This window comes from Alosa pseudoharengus, unplaced genomic scaffold (assembly GCF_046254945.1).
Source record: "Alosa pseudoharengus isolate Yale_2024_CS ecotype anadromous, Long Island Sound unplaced genomic scaffold, YU_APseudo_1.1 YU_APseudo_1.1_scf_17, whole genome shotgun sequence".
Classification (NCBI taxonomy): domain Eukaryota; kingdom Metazoa; phylum Chordata; class Actinopteri; order Clupeiformes; family Clupeidae; genus Alosa; species Alosa pseudoharengus.
Genome location: NW_027468640.1, coordinates 36,767,628 through 36,791,748, shown reverse-complemented (window position 1 = coordinate 36,791,748; position 24,121 = coordinate 36,767,628). Strand labels below are relative to the sequence as shown.

Below are 24,121 nucleotides of genomic sequence, written 5' to 3'. Positions count from 1 at the left end.
CTGCAGTACCTGGACTTGTCTCAGCATGTTCTCCATTGTTTTGGTCTCGTTTATACAATATACGTATGAGTTGTGATAAGTCAAGGCTAACTAGACAGTTCCAGAGGGCACATGGCAGTGTTTCAACCGTTGCTTTGCTGTGTACTTTTAACAGCCCTTATCAGTTCATTTGAAACGTTAATATTCATGTTTAGTTGAACTAGTTTCGCTGTACTCAGCAGTGGTCTGCTTTAGGTCACTGTTTTACATTCTGTTGGTTAATTAACATTTAAATTAGGCTGTAATTACAATACATAGAAACTGTTCAGTACAGTTTGAAGCTTTATATTTGCAAAATGAATATTAATGTGGAGAATTTCAAATGATGTTGTCAGTCACCCATGAAATCTTGTGATTTAATCAGATACTCTGTGAAAAAATATTGTGCAGAATTAAAAATGGCTAATAATATAAAGCTTTAAAGGGATATCTCTACTAAATGAACTTGTTTGAGCCAGCTTTGTTCATTGCGGGTCATATATTACCTGATCCTCTGCTGTTTACTTTGAGTGTTTAATATGTGAAATGAGTATCTGAGCGCCATCACTCTCCATTCGTCAGTCTTCCTCTTAATTCCTCTTAATTCTTTAGTCTTCCTCTTCTCTTTCTCTATCCTTCCTTTCTCACTTCCTCATCTCACACTCAACCTGATTACTCTCCTCTCTATCTGAAATGCTCTCTCTGCCTCTATCTCTCCTCTCTCCTCTCTCTGCCTCTATCTCTCCTCTCTCCTCTCTCTGCCTCTATCTCCTCTCCTCTCTCTGCCTCTATCTCTTCTCTCTCCTCTCTCTGCCTATATCTCTCCTCTCTCTGCCTCTGTCTCTTCTATCTGCCTCTATCTCTTCTCTCCTCTCTCTGCCTCTATCACTCATCTCTGCCTCTATCTCTTCTCTCCTCTCTCTGCCTCTATCTCTCCTCTCTCCTCTCTCTGCCTCTATCTCTTCTCTCCTCTCTCTGCCTCTATCTCTTCTCTCTCCTCTATGTTTCTTTCCCTCTTTCTCTCTGTGTCCCCCATCTCTGTATTGCTTCTGTCTTTATCACATCACTTTTCTCCTTCTATGCCTTCCTTCCTCTCCTCTTCTTCTTCATCCTCCTCTTCCTCGCCCTCAGCCCCCACTGAGATGGAGTGGAAGAGCGCTTTCACCGTCACCCTCCCTAACCTCCCTCAGCTCCAATCACTTCCCCCTCTCCCTCTCTCCATCACCCCCTCCGCCCCTCCCCTCTTCCCTCCTCCTCCGCCCCCTCACCTCGCCGCCCCCGGCCCTGTTGGCAGTGCCTCCCAGCAGGCGCGCCCGTCGCACTACTCCTTCACTGTGCCAGCCTTTGTCCGTGCCCACCCTCCAGCCCTACCCAAAATCTTCCAACCAGCTGCTGGATCAGGTATTGAGGCACACCGTGCATTGTGATCTTGTTATTATTATTTTTTTCTCTAACAAATCAGGGAAAAGAGTAATGTTATGGCCAGAGATGCATTGAGCTGAAACCGGTCATGGTTATGGTATGCAATACAATGCAATAGCAATCTCAGTCTGCTGGCAACGCTTGACCGTATAGGAGCAATCAGCTGATTGAATTGGAGCACTGCTGGTCAGAAATAGATGCATTAAACAGATGAGTGAGTTCACTTCCTGATCAGCACAGGACACACATTGTGTATACTTCCCTTCACAGTTGACATTGAGCTTTTATGCAAATGTTTTCACTACTCTTCCTTAGTGTTTTCTGATCATTTTTTGAATTTCTGACCCTTTTCCCTAACTTGAAATGCAGTTAACTACAATTAATTAGTGGTTCATATATTAAAAATCATATGTTATAAATTATTTTACCAATCCAATATCAGTGAATTACTGCTCTGTCTGAATGGTAGCTGGCCTAGAGACACACAGCAGGTGCAAGACCCCCATCCCCCAACCCAGGCAGACAGTTTCTGGTACCATGCAGTTTGACATTCTACTGGGGCCACAAGCACCCCCTGCTGTTTAAAGGGATGTGCACAACTCCACATTCTCACACCACCTCACTTCTATTCTCAGCAGGATATCTCCCCAGTCGCAGTGTCCTCCCTCCCCCACTGATTTCAGTATCAGAGTGGATATAACAATTGTTGTAATTTGTGGTTGTTAAAGAAGCATCCACAGCAAGGTCTGAATTATTGCCTCAGAGACACAGCATGAGCTTAAGTGTGGGGCTATTTTGGGACTGTTTCCCGCCTCTTTACGGTCGTTAAGGAACTGACGTCATATAAAAGTACTACTTCAGATTATGTTGACACAAATTGTTGCAAGCTGGAGCAACAAGACTGAGTGAGTAAACAGCCATTAGACATTTATTTATGAAGTCCATTTATTTATGAACTAGACGCCATGTGTTCTAGTTTAATCAGATTTCAGCTAAGGCCATTCATTTTTGTAAATGCCATGATAGATTTATTTCTTATTATTATCCATAAATCTGAAATGAAAAGACTTCATTTTTGTCTTTCTATCCTGCATTCTATTTGCTAGTGCTTTCTGTTTACTCCATCTCTCCATGCATTCTTTTCTCTCCTCTCTGTATTTTCTCATCACTTTTCTGTCTCTTTCTTTCTGCTGTTACCCCATCTCTGTATCTATACCTTCCTCCCTCTTCTTTCTCTCTCTCTCTCTCTCTCTCTCTCTCCTTCCCTCTTCTTTTTTTCTCTTTTCCCATGATGCTTAGCACCCATATATGTCCCTCGGCGACCTCAGAGGGGCTCAGGTGACCCTAGCCTGATGGACCCCAGCCCCCCTGCTGGGACGGCCGCGGCTGCCCCCATCCCTCCCCTCCCCAAACCAAGACCCCTGTCCTTCACTGGGCCCGGCACGCCTCCTCACCCCTCCGCTCTCTCCTCCACACCCCCCCATGTGGCCCCACCACCCGACGCTGTGCAGACAGGTACAGCTTGTGTGTGTGGACAGTGTGCTCTCTGTCCTCAGCTCCTTGATATCATTCTCATCTTTGGCCACCTGTGCTGCTTTAAGGTCTGGAATTATCTTGTTAATAACAGACCTTTGCAGTGACCCTGCAGTCCAAAATGATATGCTGTAGTTTGATGATATAGTGGCCTGGACATAGTTTGTTTGGAGACCTTTATTATTGTAGGTTTCTGTGATAACAGAGTCTGTTAAATGGCTAGATCTAAATGGAGTTGTAAAAAAAAAAAAGTCTACAGGGAGGCTACCCCGGGCGCGTAACTGAAGCGTTCTGTTCACGTTGCGTCTGCTGCAACAATTAGCTTCCACTATAATCAATGGAACTGGCTACGCCAGGCGTGATAGTGGCCCATACAGTTCCCTGCAGCTGTTTTTATGCTCCAGTGTAGCCAGGCATTTAGTCTTGCACCAGTTTAATCATCGCCCTTCAGCTTTATCTCTTCATTTTTTCCATTTCCATTCTGTTTTCATTTTCTTTTTCTTTTTCTCTCACTTTCATTCATGTTGTCCTTTTCCTCTCTGCCTCTCCTTCTTGTTCTTCCTGCCGTCCCTCTCTCTGTCCCTTTGCCTCATGTAGTCACCTACTCCACTGCCCGCTCGAGTGCATGGCGACCCCAGAGTTTCCCCTCTCTCCGCTCCTCTCCTTCCTCGGTCCACTCTCCTCCTCCTCACCTTGGCGCCTCCCCACCTGGAGCGGCCCCCTGCACGGTGACCCGTCGCTCTAAGTCATTCCGTGATTCGCTGGCCGAGCCTGGCTCCGCCCTAACTAGACCCACCAGCCTGCCTTCTGAGCCTGAGCCAGGTAGAGACCAGGATATAGGACCCATCACTCTACACAGCAGCAGCGGGAGAGAAATAGCAGCATCGCTCACATGTCAAAGAATGTGTGAAAGCCTTGTCACATTTTTTATGTCACATAACCAAAATTTCCCCAAAGACGTCTTAAAATACTAATTACAAGCACACACAACAGGTAAAGGAGATGCCACTAGGCGCAAGTGAAATGTGCAATGGGAATGAGTGTCTAGGATTAACTTTAGTTAACTTAATTTTGTTAAGATTCACTATTAAGGTTTACAGTGTGTTTCATAAATCATATAGCATGTCAGATCCTCAGGATTCCAGTATGTGCCAAATTAGGTGGTTGGAGTTCTCGGTTTTGCTCTCATGCACTAAGTCAGCAGGCCTTACTTAACTAATATGTGAACTTATTAGCATTATTATGAATGGTCATTAATAGAATGAAACATTGCTAGTGTTTTGTTGTGTATGTCGTATATTGACAGTGTGAAATGTTTAGTCTGTCACTGAAAAAAAACGTTTCAGTAATTTAGCTTTTCTTTTTCCTTTGTCTTCTCTTCCTCATATCATACCAAAAACATGTAACCCTCATTATCATCAAACATCACCAACTTTGTCTATGTATTTCCCTCTCTCTCTCTCTCTCTCTCTCTCTCTCTCTCGCTCTCTCTGTATGTCTTTTCTTTGTTTGCTTCACTCTCTCCCCTATCTCTTTCTCCCTTCCTTCCTTATTTCTGTTTCTCTATTTGCCTATCTGCCTTCAATCTGGTACCACTATCATCTATTTCAATCCATCCCTCCACCATTGCATTCATACCTCCTCATCCCCACAGCATCCTGGCAGAAAGAATGGCGGCCGCCCAAAAACACTACCCCCCTCGCCCCTGTGCCTGTCCCCTATTCCCCTCCAGTTCTCTGTCCTCCCCACACCGCCACTGACGTGCCTGAGGCTGTTCCTCTGCAGGCAGTGCAAGGCTTGGAGACGCTCTGTAATCCTCTGCCCCCTCCCCCTGTCCAGACCCCTCCCTTACCTATGCAAGCCCCTCCCCTTGTCCAGTCCTCTGTCTCTGTGCCTGTCCACCCTGCTGCTCTACCCTCTGCTACTGCTGTCCAGTCTGCTACTGTCACTGTGCAAGCCACTGTCCATACCCCACCGCCCTCAGGGGAAGCATCTCCTGTAGCTCTGGCCTCAGGCCTTGATTGTCTTGACCACTCTATGGAGTCAGATATGCCACCTTTGATTCCTCACTCTGCGCAGACCGCTTCCCCTGCTCGGTCCTCTCCCTCTAGGAAGGCTCCTCGTCCAGTTCGGCCTCCTCCTCCTCCTCCTGACCAGGCCACTCCTCCCGGTCTAGCCCCACCCAATAAGCAGTCTCGACCTGCAGGTCTAACCCCTCCCCCTGAGTACTCTCCCCCCTCTGGTAGCTTTCCATCTCCTGAGAGCGTTAACCCTGTGCTGCTTCCTCCCCCTATCCCCCCTCGAAAAGGCTTCCCTCTTCCTCTGTCCTCACCCCCTGCCTCTGCCCCTGGTCCAGACCCCTTCTCTGGCTCTACCGATCACCCCCATCCTCCCCTCCAGACACCATCCTCCACCCCGGCTGTATCACTGTCTGATCCACCTGTCCGTGCTCGCGTCCCTGTTAGCATCCCTGCTCCTCCTGTGGCTTCCTCTCTCTCAGACGCTCCCTCTCTCACTCTCTCTGACTCTGTCCCAGCATCCTGCCCCAGTTCTGCGTCTCCTCCGGTGTCCCCTGATGTCTGTGTGTCTCCCGTCCCCTGTCACCCCCCTCTTCCCGTTGTCTCTGATGCTTCCTGTGCCGCTCCTGATGCCGCTGCTCCAGCTGTCTCCTCGTCAGGTACAGAGAACGGAGAGGCTGAGGTCCAGACATTCCCACAGCACAAGTGCTTGTTTGACCTCTCCCTCACTGTGATTGGTTAAATTAAACAAACTAACTAACTTAAAAAAACCTTTCAGTTACTCTTTCCAATTTGGTCATTCCTGTCTTTCCTTTTACACTCTGCGTCCTACCTATTCTTTTCCTTCTTTCCCCCCTCTCTCCCTCCCTCTCTCTTTCTCTCTTTCTTGGCTGCCGTAGACTCTATCCCTGAGAGACCGCTCCAAACCTGTGAGTGGAGGCACCAGGTGGTGCCCACTGTGGTGCGTCCCAATGTCAGAAGACCGCAGGTCAGCCCTGCTGTGGAGAGCCCTGTCCCCATGCCCGTGTCCTCTCCCCTCTGTCCCACTCCTGCACTGCCCTCTCCCCTGCCTTCTGCCATCTCTAGTCCTCCTCCTCAGAACCAGGTCCCCATTTCCTTGCTGCCAGGCCCTGTCTCTGCTTCCCTCTCTGACGCGCAGACAGGTACTCATGTTGTGAAAACCCCACATTTTACATTCAACAGGGACACAGTAGTCGACAAATGAAGTGATACTGGAGGAATAGAAATGAGTTGATGATGAGTTGAGCAGATAGTGCTCCCTCTGGTGGTTGTAGTTCCAAGTTGCATCGGTGCTCAGGGGAGCTGTGTGAAGTGAGGCAGATGTGTCCTGGAGAACTGATTCATTTAAAATGGTGCTTATTATGTCATTACAGAGTACCAGAGACAGTTGAGCACACTGACAGAAGAGGTGCTCTCCAGTTCAATAAGTCCAAGTGAGTAGACATATAAACGAGCATATATAATTATGTTTGTATAATAACTTTACATATGTCATACACCCATTATATTTCTTTTTAAGATAATGGGCCCTAATTTAAATGGTGGGAAAAGTGCAAAATGTATCACCAAGCAAAATTCTAGTGCATGAACTATTGTGGGAGCATTGCGCTGACTCATCAAGGTTTGCAGTGAAGGCCACGGTGTTTGTTTATTAAGATTTTGCCAGTTATTAAATTAGCTTTAGTTAGACTTAAGACTTTGCACTATACCCATCATTCAAATTAGGGTTCATATAGTCCTTACACAGTCTTATATATTGTTAATTGTTTTTAATTTAGCGGAAGAAAAACAAATAAACCTTGGTCGCACAGAATCAAGAGGCTATGAGAGAAAACGGGAAGGCGACTCTGTGTTCGGACTGGAGGTTGTCAAGGCAGCAAAAGGGTTAGTGATAATAAGATGCATGAGTTGTGGACAGAATAATGAATATCTCACGGCTTGATGTTCAGGTTCTTTATATGAAATAGCAATGCTTTGCATCTCTTTTTGGATTTGAAAGTAGTTTCTCTACAATAATAAGATGCATGAGTTGTGGACAGAGAAATGAACATCTTGCGGCTTGATGTTCAGGTTCTTTATATAAAATAGCAATGCTTTGCATCTCTTTTTGATTTGAAAGTGGTTGCTCTACAATGTTTGCGTGTTGTGGCCACAAATTACGGTGGCAATTGTGGTGGAGAGTTTTATTTTGTTTGACACTTACATATTAATGAAACAGTTGTATGAAAAAAATGCAAGTGTAAATTTGTATGTAAAGCTTAAGATGTCTGCAGTATGTTTTAATCACAAACTGGCTCCATTAATAATCTCGTGCTCTTGATACTATACATTTTAATCAACAGATTTATGCAATGCTTCAGCCACCTGTGTCATATCCAGGGTTGGGAAGTAATGGATTACATGCAATCTGGATTAAGTAATCAGACTACAAAAATCAAAATGAACTATAATCAGCCCAGAAAGCGATAAAAAATGTTTAATCAGATTATAGTAACATTGTTTGGGATTACTTGATGACATTTTATCATGCAAACAATGCAACTCTGTTTTAATTTGAGAAGCAGCCCAAACCCAAGTCAAAACCCAACGTCGACCGATAGACCCATTCCAGTCGGGAAAAATGTGTTCAGTACTTGGCAATATCGCCATATCATTGAATTAAAGACTGTGGAAAATAAGAAGTGGAAAATAAAAAGTAATCCTAAAGCTGTGCTTTTGTCATATTGTCATATTGTTGTACAAAATGGAGTAACTTAACTATGGCTTGGCTCATCTTGCAAATGGAAATGGAGCATGAACTGCTTTGCAGATTTTGATTGTTATGATATAACCTATTATAAAGATTTAAACTGGTGATGGTTGGTGGCAGTGCCACTAGCTGCTTTGCGTTTGGTATTCATTGCAATTACAACCCTATGTTGTGTGGCTTGGCAACTATAAACCCTATTTTATCCATTTAAAAAATATTTCATTGATTTAAGAATTTCGTTAGAGTCTCTGATCATTATGCATTTCCTCTTTAGACCAGACAGTATGACATCTATGCTGCCATCTAGTCCAAAGAAATCCAGTCTCTCAGAATTTACATATTTTGAGCTGCCAAAAACACAAAGTGATGGCCCAAAGACACCTCCCATTGAAGCATCCCTTGACCCCACCTCTCACCCTGCCTCACCTGTGAGCTCATCATCAGTGGTGGTATCTGCTTCCCCACTAGAGTCTAAAGAGGCCCCCAATACCTCTGCATTTGTTTTGAAGCCAGCACATCCTTCACCCCCTAGGTCGGTCTCTGGACAGGGTGCTGTGGTTGCCCCAGAGAGAGACAAGGCAGTTCTTCCCCTGTCTGTGCACCAGTTTCCACATAGCGCTTTGTTAGAGGGAAAGGAGTTGAGAGACTGGAGAGAAGAAACACAGACAGGAAAAGATTGGAAAGAAAGGAGGGAAGAAAAAGAGCAGAAAGTGACTCTCTCTTCTGAGAGAGAAGCATCCAAGAGCATAGGGGATCTTGAGAAGCCTCACTCAGATTGGGGGTAAGTGTGGCATGGCACCGTTTGACCCAGTCCACAGGCTTTTTAACGTTCACACTAATTCACATCAAGGTTGGCGTGTGTTCTCCTCCTAGTTGTATCCACTTTTGATTCAGTAAACTTCTGGTTCTGGTCTGGCTTGTATCAAAAGGAAGCTTGTTTTGAAGTTTTGACATTTTTAGATTTTCAGATCTTAGAGACCAGCAGCATGAATGCTTTTATGCTAGACTTCCATGACAGCATGAACAGTAGCGCTATAGGTTCCATATTGGATGATAATACTATCAAACAATGCCATACTTTACATGCACTCCGCTTGCATGTGAACAAGCAATGCTTGTTATTTAATCTGTATCCCACCTTCATCGTCCTTGACTTTTTCCTCTGGTATCCCTATCTCTTAGACCAAATACCATGGTTGCTTTGCTGCCATCTTGTCCAAGAGTCTCCAGTTCTCCTGGGTTGCCATCCACAATGAGCCATAGTACAGATGAGGCCCAACTTGGGGAGTGGACATTTGATAGGAAAGTGCTGTTGGAGAAGCCATCCAAAAGCATCTCTAAAGTTGCTATCCTTCAGGCCTCTGCACCAGAGAGCTTAAGCAAAGACGAAGAAGAGTATGCAGATACAAGGGGTGTGACATACTTATCACCAAGTTGTCCAAGAGAATCTAGGATTCCAGGACTACCATCTACACACATGTTAATGGCAGATAGTCCAAGGGTTGTCAGAGATCCAAACATGGTGGATCTTCTTATAACCTGTCCAAGAGTATCTAATATTCCTGGTATTCCATCCTGTCAACAAATGAAGATGGAGGAGCCAAAGGAATGCTTGTGGTCTGAAAGTAAGAAACCATTATGTCAACCCAGTTGTAGAGAAAAGGTGTTGGTGTTTGATTCCCCAGGCAAAGCATATGAAGACAAAGAAGCCAGAGGACATATGGTGGCTATAGTCCCAACTTGCCCCGAAGAAAGCAGAATTCCAGGTTTTCCATCTACACCAAGACCAAAAGTGAATCCAAGAGTTCAAATGCCAAGTATGATTGATATTTTACCAACATGCCCCAAATCCACACATATTCCAGGATTGCCAACTGTAATGGTCTCAAATGAAACACTGTCCTTGAAGTGGCCATCTGAAGATATTGTATTTTATAAACCATTTAAGGGAAAACCAAGGATCCTTCATTTTCATGACCTTGGTAAATTCTATCATGATATGGAAATGTTAAAAACTATGGTGGTTCTGGTGCCAACTTGTCCAAGAAAAGCTAGAAACCCTGGTTTTCCATCTGTTCCAAGAGACCCAGAAAAGCTACACCTAAGTAATGCTCCAAGCATGGTTAATATTTTACCAACTTGTCCCAAATCCTCAGGCGTTTCTGGGCTACCTTCAAGATTACATACAGGCTCTGGTGGCTGGTTGACATGTAACTCATTGTTGTGGGATAAGCCATTGAAGAGACAATCATCTGGGATACACCACTTTTCAGCAGACCTCTTGCCTTTGGAGAAAAATATTAACATGTCAAACATGAGGCCATCTTGTCCCAAAACTACAAGGATACCTGGTTGCCCTTCAGCACCACGGCCTGAAATATGCAGGGCTCCTAGTATAGTGAACCTTGTGCCCTCGTGCCCGAAAGTTTCTAAAATGATGGGCTTCCCATCAATCAAGGCTCTTAAGGCAGAACAAGATATGCCATGGTGGTACGCATTGGACAAGAAACCTTTTTGGGCCAAACAAATAAAGAACACATCCACATTATTTAAACCTTTACCTTCAGGAGTAACATTATCAAAAGAAGGTGGATATATTGGAAGATCCATGTTTAAACTGGCCCCCACCTGCCCAGGGCAAGCAAGAGTGCCTGGTTTCCCATCTGCACCAAAGCCTGAATTGGAAAGGGCCCCAAGTATGATAAATTGTTTACCATCCTGTCCAAAGATATCGCGGGTCCCTGGAATACCATCTGCCAAAAAGTTAGTGGAAGAGTTTGATATCAAAGGTTGGCCTATCAGGGAGATGCCATTATGGATCAAACCTTTCAAAAGGAAGCCATGTGAAGCCATAAGTTTGCAACCTGCACAGTATAGACCAAGAGATGATTCTGAAAGGGAGATAATAAAAAGTATGCCACTCCTGGTACCATGTTGCCCAAGAAAAGCATCAACACCTGGGTTTCCATCATCACCAAGGCCAAAGGTGGACAACGCTCCAAACATTATGAACCTCCTGCCGTCTTGTCCAAAAGTTGCCAGGATTCCGGGAGTACCGTCCATACAAATGTCCCAAAATGAGTGCGCAGCAATGAATTGGCCATTAGGTGTTCAACCTTTTTGTGTTAAATCACTTAAGAACAAATCATTTGAGTCTGCTCTTGTTCTACCAGTTCATTACAGAACAATTAAAGATCAAATTATCATCAGAGGAATGTTCTACCTTGCACCAAATTGTCCAGGAAAAGCCAGAAATTCTGGTTTTCCATCAGCTCCAAGACCCCAAGGGTTCAGGGCACCTACTATGGCCAGTATGATTCCATCATGTCCAAAGTCTTCAAGGGTCCATGGTCTACAATCCACTCAACAATCAAACACAGGTTGTGATGCAGAGATTAAATGGCATGCAGATATAAAACCATTGTGGGAAAAACCAAGTAAGGACAAGTCATGCCTGCATATACTGGACTGTCCATCCCAATATAGCTCAATAAAGGACAAATATTTTATGAGAAGCATGGTGTCCTTAGTGTCATCCTGTCCAGCAAATGCAAGTTCCTCTGGTTTTCCCTCTCTGCAAAGGTTAGAGTCCAGGCATTTGCCAGGCAAAGCAAGCATACTGCCATCTCACCTACCTGGCACGGACACAACAAAAGACAAAGATATTGCATTGGTTGTTGACAGGAGCCCATGTCAAAATTCTCTTGCTCCAAAGCCTGACTCAGTTAACCAGCCACCAGAGATCAGTGAGGTTATGGAAAGGTTATTGGCATCGACACCACTTGGACCAAGTGAAGATCACATTTCTGACTATCTTTCCATAGCCTCTAAAAGTCATATAGAACTACCTTGTGAAAAACTGAAAACTCTGTCACAGCCACAGGATATTAGTAGTCATAAACAAACATATCCATCTGAACCAGACCATCCACCTCTACCTGCCCATATAACAAATGATGATAAAGAAGCAAACCCAGTCTTAATCTCTGTACCAACCCTTATGAAGGAGAACACAGTCTTTGGGGGGAAATATAAAAGAGGAGATGAGGGCACTCTCGAGAGAGGGTAAGTTTAGGAGACAGAACATGTGTTTCGTGCTTGTATCAGACTCCTTGCCATTGGTATCCTTATAATACATAAAATATAATGCATTTGCACTATTTCAGGCATATACAGTGCAGAATGTGGCACTCTACTCCAGATACACCGTTCATTTTGACTGTTAGGGAAAGGTGAGTTTTGATGGAATTCTTGTGACAGTGTGTTGCCTAAGTGCTACTGTTCAGTGCTACTGAAAAATTAATACCGCATCCAAGTAGTATTGGGATATTAGGGCGCTTTCATACCTATTTTGTTCAGTTTTTATCTGTTTGTGTTCACATGGCAGCATTTATATCGGAACAAATGAACAAACCCACGTGAGATTAAACTTTGGTCTACAAACAAACCCACGGGCTATTAATTGTTCCCATATTGGTCACATTTGACAGCTGAAGACACTATCCCGCAGCCACATTACACTAAACCCCAGATTTAATTTATTAAGAGCTCCATATGTGCGTGTGTGTGTCCAAAGTCTAGGCTTCTCTCCCGTTTTTGTAGGCAAAACCGGTAAAGTTAGCCTAAAAGACATTTGCTTGAAATTCAAAACATAGGCTAGCTAGATATCTACTTTGTTAAAAATGGAATAAACTTGTCGCCTAATGTGTAGGTCTGCAAAAATGTAAGCACCAGTGAGTTGTTCCTCTTCACTGGGCTGTTTGCTTCCTCACTACAACCAAACCGCTCTAGAGTTTGATTGAAAGCGAGCCTAGACCACCTCCTCCAAGCGGTCTCGGTCCGCTTGTTTTGTTCCGAAACAGAGTACGATTGCTGCTTTCACATATAACCAATCAAACCAATCCATGTTGCGATTCAAAGAGCCAGGTGTGAAAGCGCCCTTAAAGGTGCTCTAAGCGATATCATAAGTTTTTTAGGCTAAAACATTTTTGTCACTTACAGCAAACATCACCTCACCATCCGCTAGCTGCCTGTGTCCTGAATACAAAAAACGTGATCTCTGTGGACAACCCAGGCTCCAAAAACAGCCACAAAACAACTTGGGCAAACCTTGCCCATAAAAACATAACAAACTGTTCCAGCAAATCATCAACGGGATGCGCATTTAGGAGAGTTTCAATTGCACAGGAGGGAGGGGGAGGGGAAGTAGCGAGCTAGCTTTCTGTTTTGTTTGAACATCAACAGAAGTGACGTTACCAAGCATCGCTTAGAGCACCTTTAATTTCAATGTGTCGATAGCAGATAATAATTAATTTGTTCCACCCTTTCTTGCCATACTCTTTCTGTCAGTTAGACAGAAGACTAGACTGAGTTTCTGTGTAATAGAATGTGTATTACAGAGACGAGCACTAATTTATTGTGGAATACCTACATGGTGGACCTGACTTGGTGAACTGGTCTGATGTCTCACTGTTTTTGCTCCTCCATGTCCATTTACACATATTAACCTGGCTTGATTTGAGTGGTGTTTACTGGAATGATGGGTATTGTTTGTGTTGAATTTCTGCTAATTTTCTAACAAGCACACACACATGCTTGGTATCTGTGTGGAAATGCACTGTCATGGCAGCATGCCTTTCGTGGCACGGATATTTTACAAAGCTTGAATATTTCACAAAATATTAAATGTCTCACGGAAATATCCCTTGCTCTTTAGATCTGGAAGTATGACTGCTTTGGTGCCAGCATGTCCAAGAACAAGCCGTATCCCAGGATTCCCGTCCATGCAAATCACTAGCACAGGCACAGGATTAGGGAGCTGCTCAGTTGACAAAAGCACATTGTGGGAGAAACAATCAAAGGCATTGCATGTCTTGCAAGTGGACATACCAAAAGAGCAAAGAGACATGATGACAGGGATGGTGAATTTAGGACCTTCTTGCCCAAAGAGGGCCAGAACAGATGGTTTTCCATCTGTAGACTCGCCAAAATCAGTGGTCTGTCAAGTCGAAAGGGCAGCAAATATGGTAAATCTCACACCATCTTGCTCAAGTGTAGCTAGAGTCATAGGAATGCCATCCATTAGGAATGCCTACATCAATGAGACAGCTTGGCCAGTTAACAAATTCCCCACATGGCAGAAACCTCTAAAGAGAAAAACATCAGTAACTATATTGTCCACACCATTCCCTCAAATGTCAAAACGAAACAAAAAAATTATGAAAAACATGTTTGCCATTGTTCCCTCATGTCCCTCAGCCTCAAGTATCCCTGGATTCCCATCAGCAAGGAGAACTCAGAAAGCACAAATGCCATCCATGAAGTCTCTGTTCTCATCATGCCCAAACAAATCTAATATCGCTGGTATCCCTTCAAAGTTAGCCCAGCCAGCAGACAAACCTAACGTTGAGTGGCTAAATGTCAGGGGAGATCTGTGGGTGAGGCAACCACAGAAGAGACCAGATTTACCCAGGCAGATATTTGTAGAGGACACAAAGATCTGTAGCACAATGTGGGCTCTGGTGCCATCCTGCCCCATTGCTGCCTCAGTCCCTGGTTTCCCTTCGGCTCCTCAGCATATAACAGATAAGCATCAGATACGAAAAGAGCCTGCCATGGGAAATATTGCACATGCTTGCCCAAAGTTGTCTATAGTTCCTGGAATGCCATCTCAAGATGAGACTGATGTTGATCAGATTCCTGACAAAACTGTTTTATGGGACAAGCCTCTTCAAATGAAGAGTTTTGCAATAGAACTCTTAGAGTCAGGTGATAAAACAATTGGTAAAGATATGGTGGCTTTGGTCCCTTCGTGCCCAGAAGTTGCAAGACATCCTGGGTTTCCATCTGCCCCACGACCCCAAGTTAATATAGAACCAAATATGACAAATATTCTCCCATGTTGCCCAAAGTTATCTAAAGTTCCTGGAATGCCATCTCAAGATGAGACTAATGTTGATCAGATTCCTGACAAAACTATTCTATGGGACAAGCCTCCTCAAATGAAGAGTTTTGCTATAGAAATGTTAGAGTCAGGTGATAAAACAATTGGTAAAGATATGGTGGCTTTGGTCCCTTCATGCCCAGAAGTTGCAAGACATCCTGGGTTTCCATCTGCCCCACGATCCCATGTTAATTTAGAGCCAAATATGGTGGATATTCTCCCATGTTGTCCAAAGATAGCAAGGGTTCCTGGTTGCCCATCCATAGAGAGTGCTGTGGCATCAGAAAGGCCTAGTGACATCCAGTTCTTCATTTGGAGCAAGCCATTAAAAGAGAAGTTGGTAGGAATTACAGGTATTACTTGTTACTCAGGCCCAGAGTATAGAAATATGTATGCACTTGTGCCATCTTGCCCAACAAAAGCATGTGCTCCTGGGTTTCCATCAGCCCCACAACCCAAGTGTTGGGAAATGTCCAATATGATAAATATGACATCTTCTTGTCCAAAAATATCCTGTGCTCCCGGGATCCCTTGCACTGAGAGACTGCAGACTGGGCCGTGGCTTTTTATCAACATGCCAGAATGGGAGAAACCATTCAGAAATCCGCAGTCATTGGTACAGACTTCCTCTGTCCTGGAAAGTTTGCCAAATGAAAGTCATATAATGCAAAGAATGGTATCTTTAGCACCAATATGCCCGAGAAAAGCTTGTGCTCAAGGTTTCCCCTCTTCCCCGCTACCAGTAGCTAAAAAGATGCCATATATGTTTTCTCTTCTTCCATCCATCCCAAGAGTCAGTAGCATACTGGGCATGCCCTCTTCAACTATGTTGATTTTTGACATAAGCCATTCAAAACCATGGTCAGTGCACTCATGTACAGAGGTCAAGAAACCACTGAAGGAGAGGTCTGCCATGATCACTGCCTGTCAGTATGATAGAGAGACTGTGGCAAACATGTTTCTCTTGAAACCAACATGTCCAATCAGGGCTACAAATCCTGGCCTTCCATCTTTATATAGGCCCCCAGTAGTGGAGGAACATACATCGAGTGTGCTTTCTCCTTCATGCCCAAAGGAGTCTTGCATCCCTGGAATTCCCTCTTTACTGATAAACCAAGCTCAATCACCAGAAGCTGTATCATATAAGCAACTATCACTGGAGAGACCTTTGAGGGCAACACAATTTGGAACTGCACTTCCCTATCCCATAACTGATAACACAGAGGTTTATAAAGATATGGTGGTCTTGCTACCATCTTGCCCAAGAGAGGCAAGGATCCCTGGGTTCCCATCTGCTCCTCCTCCCCCTAAAGTGGACTCTGAAAGTCCAGCTTGCCCTGAGATAGCACCGACTGATCAAACTGAGAACATTGTTGAGGTTATCACTGAGCAAAGTGTAGTGGAGGATACAGACGTGTCGGACTTGGTGACATGCGAGGACATTGAAGACACTGGTAAGAGTGTTGTACTGTTGAGTGCTCTTTCTACTTGAGCAATTTTTTATTATCATTTGGAATATACATTATTTGTGTATTTTGTTGAAGGAATATGCATTGAAGTGAAGCAAATAAGTGATATTTCATTCATTGGGTAAGTCTGAGCAGGTTGCTTTCTGCATGGATTGCAGTGTTGCCATGTGTTCAGCTGAGATAGACACATATCTGATGTTCCCTGGTCAAACCTCGCAAAAGCTTGGCTAAGGGTGGTCTTACACAAAAGAGCTTTAGGATTTTAAAATGCTGTGTACTCTCTTTATAATTATTCTGTTTTCTAGTCTGAGCTTGCAAGTGTTTGCACATTGGCTGCATAGGTTGCATGTGTTTGATGAAGGCCGTTTGTGAACCCTTTGTTAAACTCTTGCTCTTTGAGGCTAGGCAAGTAAGGTCTACCAATGTTTTAATTTTGGTTTTGCTGTGATGTTGATTTGTATTGCATGTGTTGTGTCCAGTATGTTTTCAAAGATCTATACTGTATCCTCCCCACAAATTCTCTCCCCCAATGCCCAATGTGCTGTCCTTCTTGTCAGCGAACCTGGTAGTCCAGCCAAAGGGGAATGTAAAGAGGATGTGGTCCTTGTAGACAACCCCTCCCCATCCTCTGCACATGACACTGCAGACCTCTCAGAGTCTGGGCTTGTGTTAGATTGGGAGGTGTTGGAAGCTGAGGACTCTTCTGTAGAAAAAGAGGGAGGGTCGTCAGGCCTTGTAAAGACGATAGTTGATGTCTTTCACAAAGGGTAAGTGAACAGTGTGAGTTAGTTTTGCAGATAGTGTGACATACTCTACTGATACTAACTTACCCTGTTCAATTAGCATTTGTTGACATACCTTAACATCATGCTACCATCCTATTGACTCCTTCAGAGTGTTTCCTCTGAGACAAATCCATGTTTGGGGCTGGAAGCCCTGGCTCTCTTTCTCTGCAGAGCATCTCCCTGTGTTTGTTCATGGTGTCAATCCTCCACCTCTCTTATAGTTATGAGACTGTTGCTGCAATATTACATCCCTCAAGCCCATCACCTCCACATCCCACTGATATGGACAATCTCAAGCATTTCTCCTCCTCTGTGGACCCCGGTGACACTGATGGACTTATTCAAAGCAAGGAGGAAGCAATGGGAGCATCATCATACCTTGGAGCAGAGGAAGCAGTGAAGTTTCCTGAAGCTGCAGAGCTATATATGTACCATTTATCTGAGGGCAGATCTGAGTCGGCCTTAGAGGATGAGTGTTGGCTGGTTGAAGGTAGTGGTTTTAGTGTGATGAAGAAATGGCCTCCTCTAACAGAGCATGATCTCTATGAGATCAACAAAGAGGAGGAATTCTCTAAGGCGAAGGAAGTGGAAGAGAAAGCCTTGTGTGTGGACTTGCTGAGCCAAACTAAAGAGAAAACGTCAGGACTGGAGGCAGACTCTGGACCAAGTAAGGTATTGGAGCAGAGCATACCAACACTCCCTGTTGACACGGAGGAGGAACAAAGTAAACAGATGTTTCTGGAACAGGGGTGAGTGCAAGGCACTTCTCACCATGGTTTTTGGGTGGCTGCACGGCTTTCACAGCACTCAGTGTCAAACACTGCAGGCATAACTTTACCTTCCCTCACGTTTGCATCCTCACATACTGTACATAAACAGTGCTTTTGATGCCAGTGTTTGTGTGTATGGTTGTGTGCTGTCTGTGGTTTTTGAAGGCCCTTTGTTGTGTCTCTGGTTGCAAATAAAATGTTAAATCCATTCACCTTTGTGTTACAATGTGGCAGCTTCCCACTGGTGCAATATTAATCTTAATGTCTGCATGTCAGACGTCTGTTAAACGCTTGTGCACACAAAGTTGTTAGTATGTTGGTTGGAATTGGTTTCATTGAAAGAGTGTTTTTTGTCTGTTTGGACTTTTGTTTGTCTTGTCTTTGTGGGCTCATTTTGGCTTCAGCTTTCACAATTTGTCCTGATTGAAGTGTGAAGTGAAGTGATTGAAGGAAAGGGTGAAATGATTTTCTCAGTAATTCATGGTCATTTGCCTGATTTTGCATTTTTTCCTACAGTCCCGGGCACCTCAGTGCAAAAGGGGCTATTGTTCCTTCTCTTCTACAGCCCACCACTGAGGAGACTCCACTCGTCTCACAAGGGTCTCCCGGCACTGATGGATCAAAGCCTGCCGCAGTAGTCGATCTGGTTCCACCACGACGTACAAAGAGAAAAGACAGTTTAAACAGAGAGGCTGTACAGGCTGTTGATTCAGATACAGGGAACACTGAGAGGGTTGCTCTCTCTAGTGTTGGTAAACTCACTCCATCTCAGCAAAGCAAGAAGGACATGTCAGAGGGTTCTCAAAGTGTAGAGACTTCTGCTGTTGAAAGTGTGTCTTCGATGGAGTCTTTTGAAGGTGATAGGCAGCAGCAGGTAACTTTGTCCTTACTGGAAATGGTAGATGGGGTTTCCTCTAAACTTGCTGTGGAGGAAAAAGCTCCTCAGACACTGGATGATAAAGCTGATTCATCTAAAATGCCTCAAGTGCCTACAGATGAAAGTGTGCCTTCTGAGAAAGAGATAGAACAACCTAGAACTTTAGATGTATCTCTCCCGTTGCCACAGACTAAAAAACAACTTAGTGCCCCTTTCTCTGATGATTCTGTACCACTTAAAACAGATGCGCTGGTAAACAAGGATACATCCAAAGACATTGACACTCATTCTGCTGAACACAATCAGACTGTACCTGCAGCTTTGCCAACTGCAGAATTTGTACCACCACCACGTATCAAGAAAGAAACACCCTCTCCTCTTCTCACTAAAGACAATTCTACCTCTAAAGCTCAGTCTAGAGACCGTTCACCAGCACAAAAAGAACTGGTGGTGCCCATGAGAAAAAAAAAGGGCAGGTCTCAATCATGCAAAGTATCCCAAGTAAGCGGTACTGAGACTGGGAGGGATATGAAGCTGGAGATCTCAGAGTCAGATAAATCTCTAGACTCAGAAATCAGGTCCACGTTTAATGCTCAGTCTAGGGGTCGATCACCAGGGCCGAAGGATCTGGTGGTGCCCATTCGAAAGAAGAAGGGCAGGTCTCAGTCATGCGAAGTCTCTGCAGTTAGTGGTACGGGAAGTTGGAGGGAGACAAGGCTAAGGACTCAAGAGTCAGAAAAACCTCCAACCAAAGAAAACAGGTCGTCTTTTCTTCTCACAGAAACCACATCCACGTCTAACACTCAGTCTAGGGGTCGATCACCTGGGCCAAAGGACCTGGTGGTGCCCATTCGAAAGAAAAAGGGCAGGTCTCAGTCATGCGAAGTCGCTGCAGTTAGGGGTACGGGAAGTTGGAGGGAGACAAGGCTAAGGACTCAAGAGTCAGATAAGGTTCCAGCCGAAGTATCGGATCAGAAGAAACCAGACACAGACATTTCTGAGATCATATCTGGAGTGAAGATGCGGAAGAAACCTGCAGAGCTGCCTGTTCCCATGCCCCGTGTTAACAAGCGCCGGAGCGGATCTTTTCTAGATGACATTCCAGCAGCGGACAAAGAGGCCTGGGGTAAGGCCATCACTGAGAGGCTAACAAACTTACCTGTTCCCATGCCTCGGGTGAAGAAGCAATTGAGTGGATCTTTCATGGATGTTGCCTCATCACATGCAGAATCTCAGTCATGTGCAGTGGAAGCAGCAGTGGAGATGGTGGCCAAGGTGAGAGAGGGCCTGTCAAATTTACCTGTCCCGATGCCTCGTGCTAAGAAACGCCTCAGTGGATCTTTCCTGGATGACTCTTCCTTAGCTGCAGAGTCTGGTGTTTGTGGAACAGGGGTGAGTGAAGGTCTGTCAGGCTTGCCTGTTCCCATGCCTCGGATTAAAAAACGCCTTAGTGGATCATTCCTTGATGATGTGACATCACCTGCAGACTCACAGTTGAGCTCAGGTGAACCTGTAGTGGACATTGAGGCTTGTAAAAAGGGGATGATAGAAGGCCTTGCAAGCCTACCAGTCCCCATGGCTCGCATGAGGAAACGGCTAAGCGAAACTTTTCTTCTAGATGACGTTTCACCCACTACAGTACCTCAGTCTTCTGCAATCAAACCAGCAGAGATAGAGGCTCCATCGATTTTACCTATTCCCATGCCTCGAATGAAGAAATGGTTAAGCGGAGCTTTCCTAGATGACACATTACCACCCACTGAACCGCTAACATCTGCGGCAGAAATGTCAGTAGACTTAGAGGCCAGAGAGAAGGCAAGCCTGCCTGTCCCTATGCCTCGCTCCAAAAAGCATCTCAGTGGGAGTTTCACTGATGGGAGCCCTCCTTCAGACTCCCCACTTTCCTCGCCTGTAGGTTCTTATGAGACTAAAGATTCATTCCTCTCAAAACTGGATCAACTGTCTAATGAGGGCATCTGTAAAGACTCTTCCTCCGCTCCCGTTTCTGTTGAAGCATTTGAAAGCAGCGATGGGAGGGAGGAGAAATCAAAGCCCTCAGTCACCACTGCAGCCTCTGAGGGGGAAACCGAGACAGCTGTCTTACTGGCAGGAGACTTGACACATATGGATGAGGAGACAACCACCGACGCCAATGCTGAACCAGCCCCAGAAACTACATCTGTGCTGAAGCTAACAGAAGGTAGCACGGACGGACCCGTGCAGTCAGTAGAAATGTTTGACCAGACAAATCAAACAGAGTCTTCAGCAGAGTCGGATGTCATAGAGCCTGTTGAAGGCTCTGAGGTGGCAGAGGCAGACTCTGGGCGTGCAGAACAGGAGATGCCAGAGAGCAAAGAGTCTGTAGAAGTAGAAGCTGAAGGTGACAGTGCCTCAGCTGATGAAAGGTAAGCTGAGTAAGAAGCCAAAGATACAAACATGTCATGGTTTTCAGGTGTCTGGCGATGGGATTGCATGTTGTGGATCCATTGTGATGTAAATTTAGGTGTAGAAAATATATTGAGTTTAGAAAAGTACTTATTTTAGCACCTAAAAGTAATTGTTCTCATTATTTAACAAACCTCAGCAATGATGGTCGTGAACTGTGAGATGGTGGATGAATGTTTGTTCTGTACATTGTTGTATTGTGTTGTGTTGTGTTTTGTGAAATGTAAGTCAATTTAACAGTTGAAGTTAAGTTTTAACCTCATTTTGTGAACTGTGTGATTTATTAGGACCTGTGTGTTTTTCTTTTTTTCAGCCAGGAGGGGGCAGCAGAGGACTCCACTCTCCCTGTTCCCAGACCCCGCATGAAGAAGCGCCTGAGTGGCTCGGAGGACTCGCCATCCGCCGGTCAGGAAGAGCTCTCGGACATTCCAGCTGTCGTGCCACGACGCAACAAGAAGAAATTGATAGCAGACCCCGTAGACCTTCAGGGGATAGGCCCAGCTGAGGGGGAGACAGACAAAGTCACATCTCAGGAGGTATTTAGCTTCAGAATAATGCGGTTGCTTACCATAATGTGAGAAAGGAAAAGAGTTGGGGACATGTATTTTTATTATTATTATTATTATTATTAGTATTATTATTATATTGTTATATTTGTTTTTTGTTAAATATGTCCAATTTCCCAAGTTCAGTTTATAAACCAGAGCAACTCGGAGAAGATATAGCATAAAATATAGATTGTATTAGAATTGTATTATCCCTCCCACAAGGAAGTATAAACACATTTCCAAAATTATATTTTCTTTTCTCAAAGATTCCCAATTTGGTAACCTCCAGCCAGTCCCTGCTCCAATGGTGTCAAGAGGTGACCCAGGATCACAAAGGAGTGAAGATTACAAACTTCAGCACTTCATGGCGGAATGGACTGGCTTTCTGTGCAATCCTGCATCATTTTCACCCAGATAAAATGTAAGCATCCAGATCAGAGAATAGAGAGCAGGTTTTGTTAGTAGATAAAAATGCCCATTTGTAACATGTTTAACATGAAGATAATACAATACAATTGCCATTCTTTATATAGAAACTATGAAATGCTGGACCCTTACGACATCAAACATAACAACAAGAAGGTAAATATATATCAGTTTTTTTTTATTCCAGGTATTTAATTGCTCAAATAAATGAAATAGAAGTGTCTCACTTTTGTCCTGAATCTATATAGGGAGCCACCACCTCAATGTAGTACAGATGAAATTGTCATCAATTTATGATTATATCAGAGAAAACACAAGTTTGACCTCTGTCCAAAAGTGGCAAATTTTTCTTATGGTAACTTTTAAACACAGTTTTCTCTCCTGGTCCCAGAATCAGAAGAAAATATTAATATAATAAGAAAAGTATTTTCACTACCAAATGTGGCCTGTTTTTTCATAAAGCTGCATGTACAGTCACAGGGCATGAGGCTGCCTCTAAGGTCACTCTTATTCACTGTCCACTCCTGCCCCTCAGGCGTTTGATGGCTTTGCGGAACTGGGCATCCCCCGTCTGATGGCGCCCTCGGACATGGTCCTGCTAGCTGTGCCCGACCGCCTCATCGTCATGACCTACCTCAACCAGATGCGCACACACTTCATGGGCCAGGAGCTGAGCGTGGTGCAGATCGGCCGTGACACCAGCGAGTCCAGCTACGCCGTGGCCACCGCCGCCGAGGGCCGCGAACGCGCCGACCCCGAAGCCGCCGCCCGCTACTGCGTGGAACAGCTCCAGAGGAGCGGAATCAACCTGGAAACCAGCGGCAGCCGGCCCGCGCCGGTGGAGAGGGCAGTATCACAGGAGCGGGACGGCACCAATGGGGACATGGTGCCACCTCCACGCACCAAACGGCCTCAATCAGTGGTGGCCGCGGGAACGGGATCGGGCCTGATAGGGCCTGTAGCCCCTCCTCGGTCACACTCGACATCGTCCAAGTCAGGGTTTGCCCACGTGAAGGACGCGGACCTGGTGAGGAAGAGACGCTCGCAGCTCAGGGGAGAGTCCATGGACGAGTCAGAGCTGTCAGAAGCCCCAAGCCGATTAGAGGTAACACAGATTTCCCAAAGGTTCTAACTGAGCCACTGCATAGATAGGGATGTTACATTTTGAAGCTGTTTTTGCAACTTTAATGAAAGAAATATTTGGTTTTAACATAACAAAAGGAATGCATTGTTGGTGATGTAGTTTTTTATCAAAAAAAGTGAAAACTATTTTTGAAAATCTGGTTTTAATGTTCTGAAGACAGTAGAGTGTCTGTGCCCATTTGTTGTTCCTGTTTCTTGTCCTTGAACAGATTGCCTCAAGCCAAATGAGTGTGATGCGCCCAGACTCACGTAAGAATATTGTGTTGATTTGTGTTCACAAGGCCTCTTCAACAATAGGCTCTTTGCACATACATTTGTTTCTGGTGGAGCCAGGTGTGTTTGAACCTGCCGCTATTGTTAATGTAATTAGTGTCTACACAGACCCGGTTGGGTGTTGCACTTAGTAAATCAGCATGTTACGATAAAGATGGATTTAAGCGAGTTAAAATTGTTATTATTGGGCAAACAACATATTCAGTGTTGGAGTTATCGCCCATTGTTTCACATACACAGTTTAGACTGAGACATACCTAAAGACACCACATGTCATCTAATCTATTCTCAAAGATCAGACTTCAACCACCACTGACAGTCAGAAAAAGGCAACTGTCAGGGATGACGAATACCTGATTTAGTGTTTTATTCATGTTTTAATTGCCTTGTTATTAATAATTCAAAAATACTGTGCAAGCAAGAAGATAGATTTTGCCGCTGCCAAGTACAGAAGGAAATTGAGCAGCCATGAAGGCAGTTTCTCAGTATCTGAAAGTTCAGGGCACAATGTAGAGATTTATTTCCCTAAGGACAGACATGATTCCCTGTAATTAATGCTACTCCGATTAGTTTCCTGTCTGAGTTTATTTTAAAAATCCACTGCTTCTGCACATCACCATGCTGCCTAAGCAGTTAATATTTTCAATTCTATTTAGATATTTAAATTGATTGGACTGTCTG

At 44.5% G+C, this 24,121-nt stretch overlaps 1 protein-coding gene across 7 annotated transcripts in view; it reads left to right on the top strand.

The window, feature by feature from the left end:
• ehbp1l1a (EH domain binding protein 1-like 1a) overlaps nucleotides 1-24,121 on the top strand; it is a 46,747-nt gene that overhangs the window by 15,201 nt on the left and 7,425 nt on the right. For 2 of the 7 annotated variants that reach the window (XM_076289447.1, XM_076289446.1), the window contains 15 exons: nucleotides 6,386-6,445; nucleotides 6,791-6,896; nucleotides 8,036-8,542; nucleotides 8,944-11,826; nucleotides 11,928-11,993; nucleotides 13,478-16,158; nucleotides 16,249-16,294; nucleotides 16,731-16,940; nucleotides 17,180-17,707; nucleotides 18,245-21,010; nucleotides 21,364-21,586; nucleotides 21,865-22,019; nucleotides 22,132-22,180; nucleotides 22,560-23,129; nucleotides 23,377-23,416. In XM_076289447.1, coding sequence (XP_076145562.1) covers nucleotides 6,386-6,445; nucleotides 6,791-6,896; nucleotides 8,036-8,542; nucleotides 8,944-11,826; nucleotides 11,928-11,993; nucleotides 13,478-16,158; nucleotides 16,249-16,294; nucleotides 16,731-16,940; nucleotides 17,180-17,707; nucleotides 18,245-21,010; nucleotides 21,364-21,586; nucleotides 21,865-22,019; nucleotides 22,132-22,180; nucleotides 22,560-23,129; nucleotides 23,377-23,416 — 10,890 coding nt within the window. The other 5 variants (XM_076289448.1, XM_076289449.1, XM_076289450.1 and 2 more) reach the window with 5 other exon arrangements.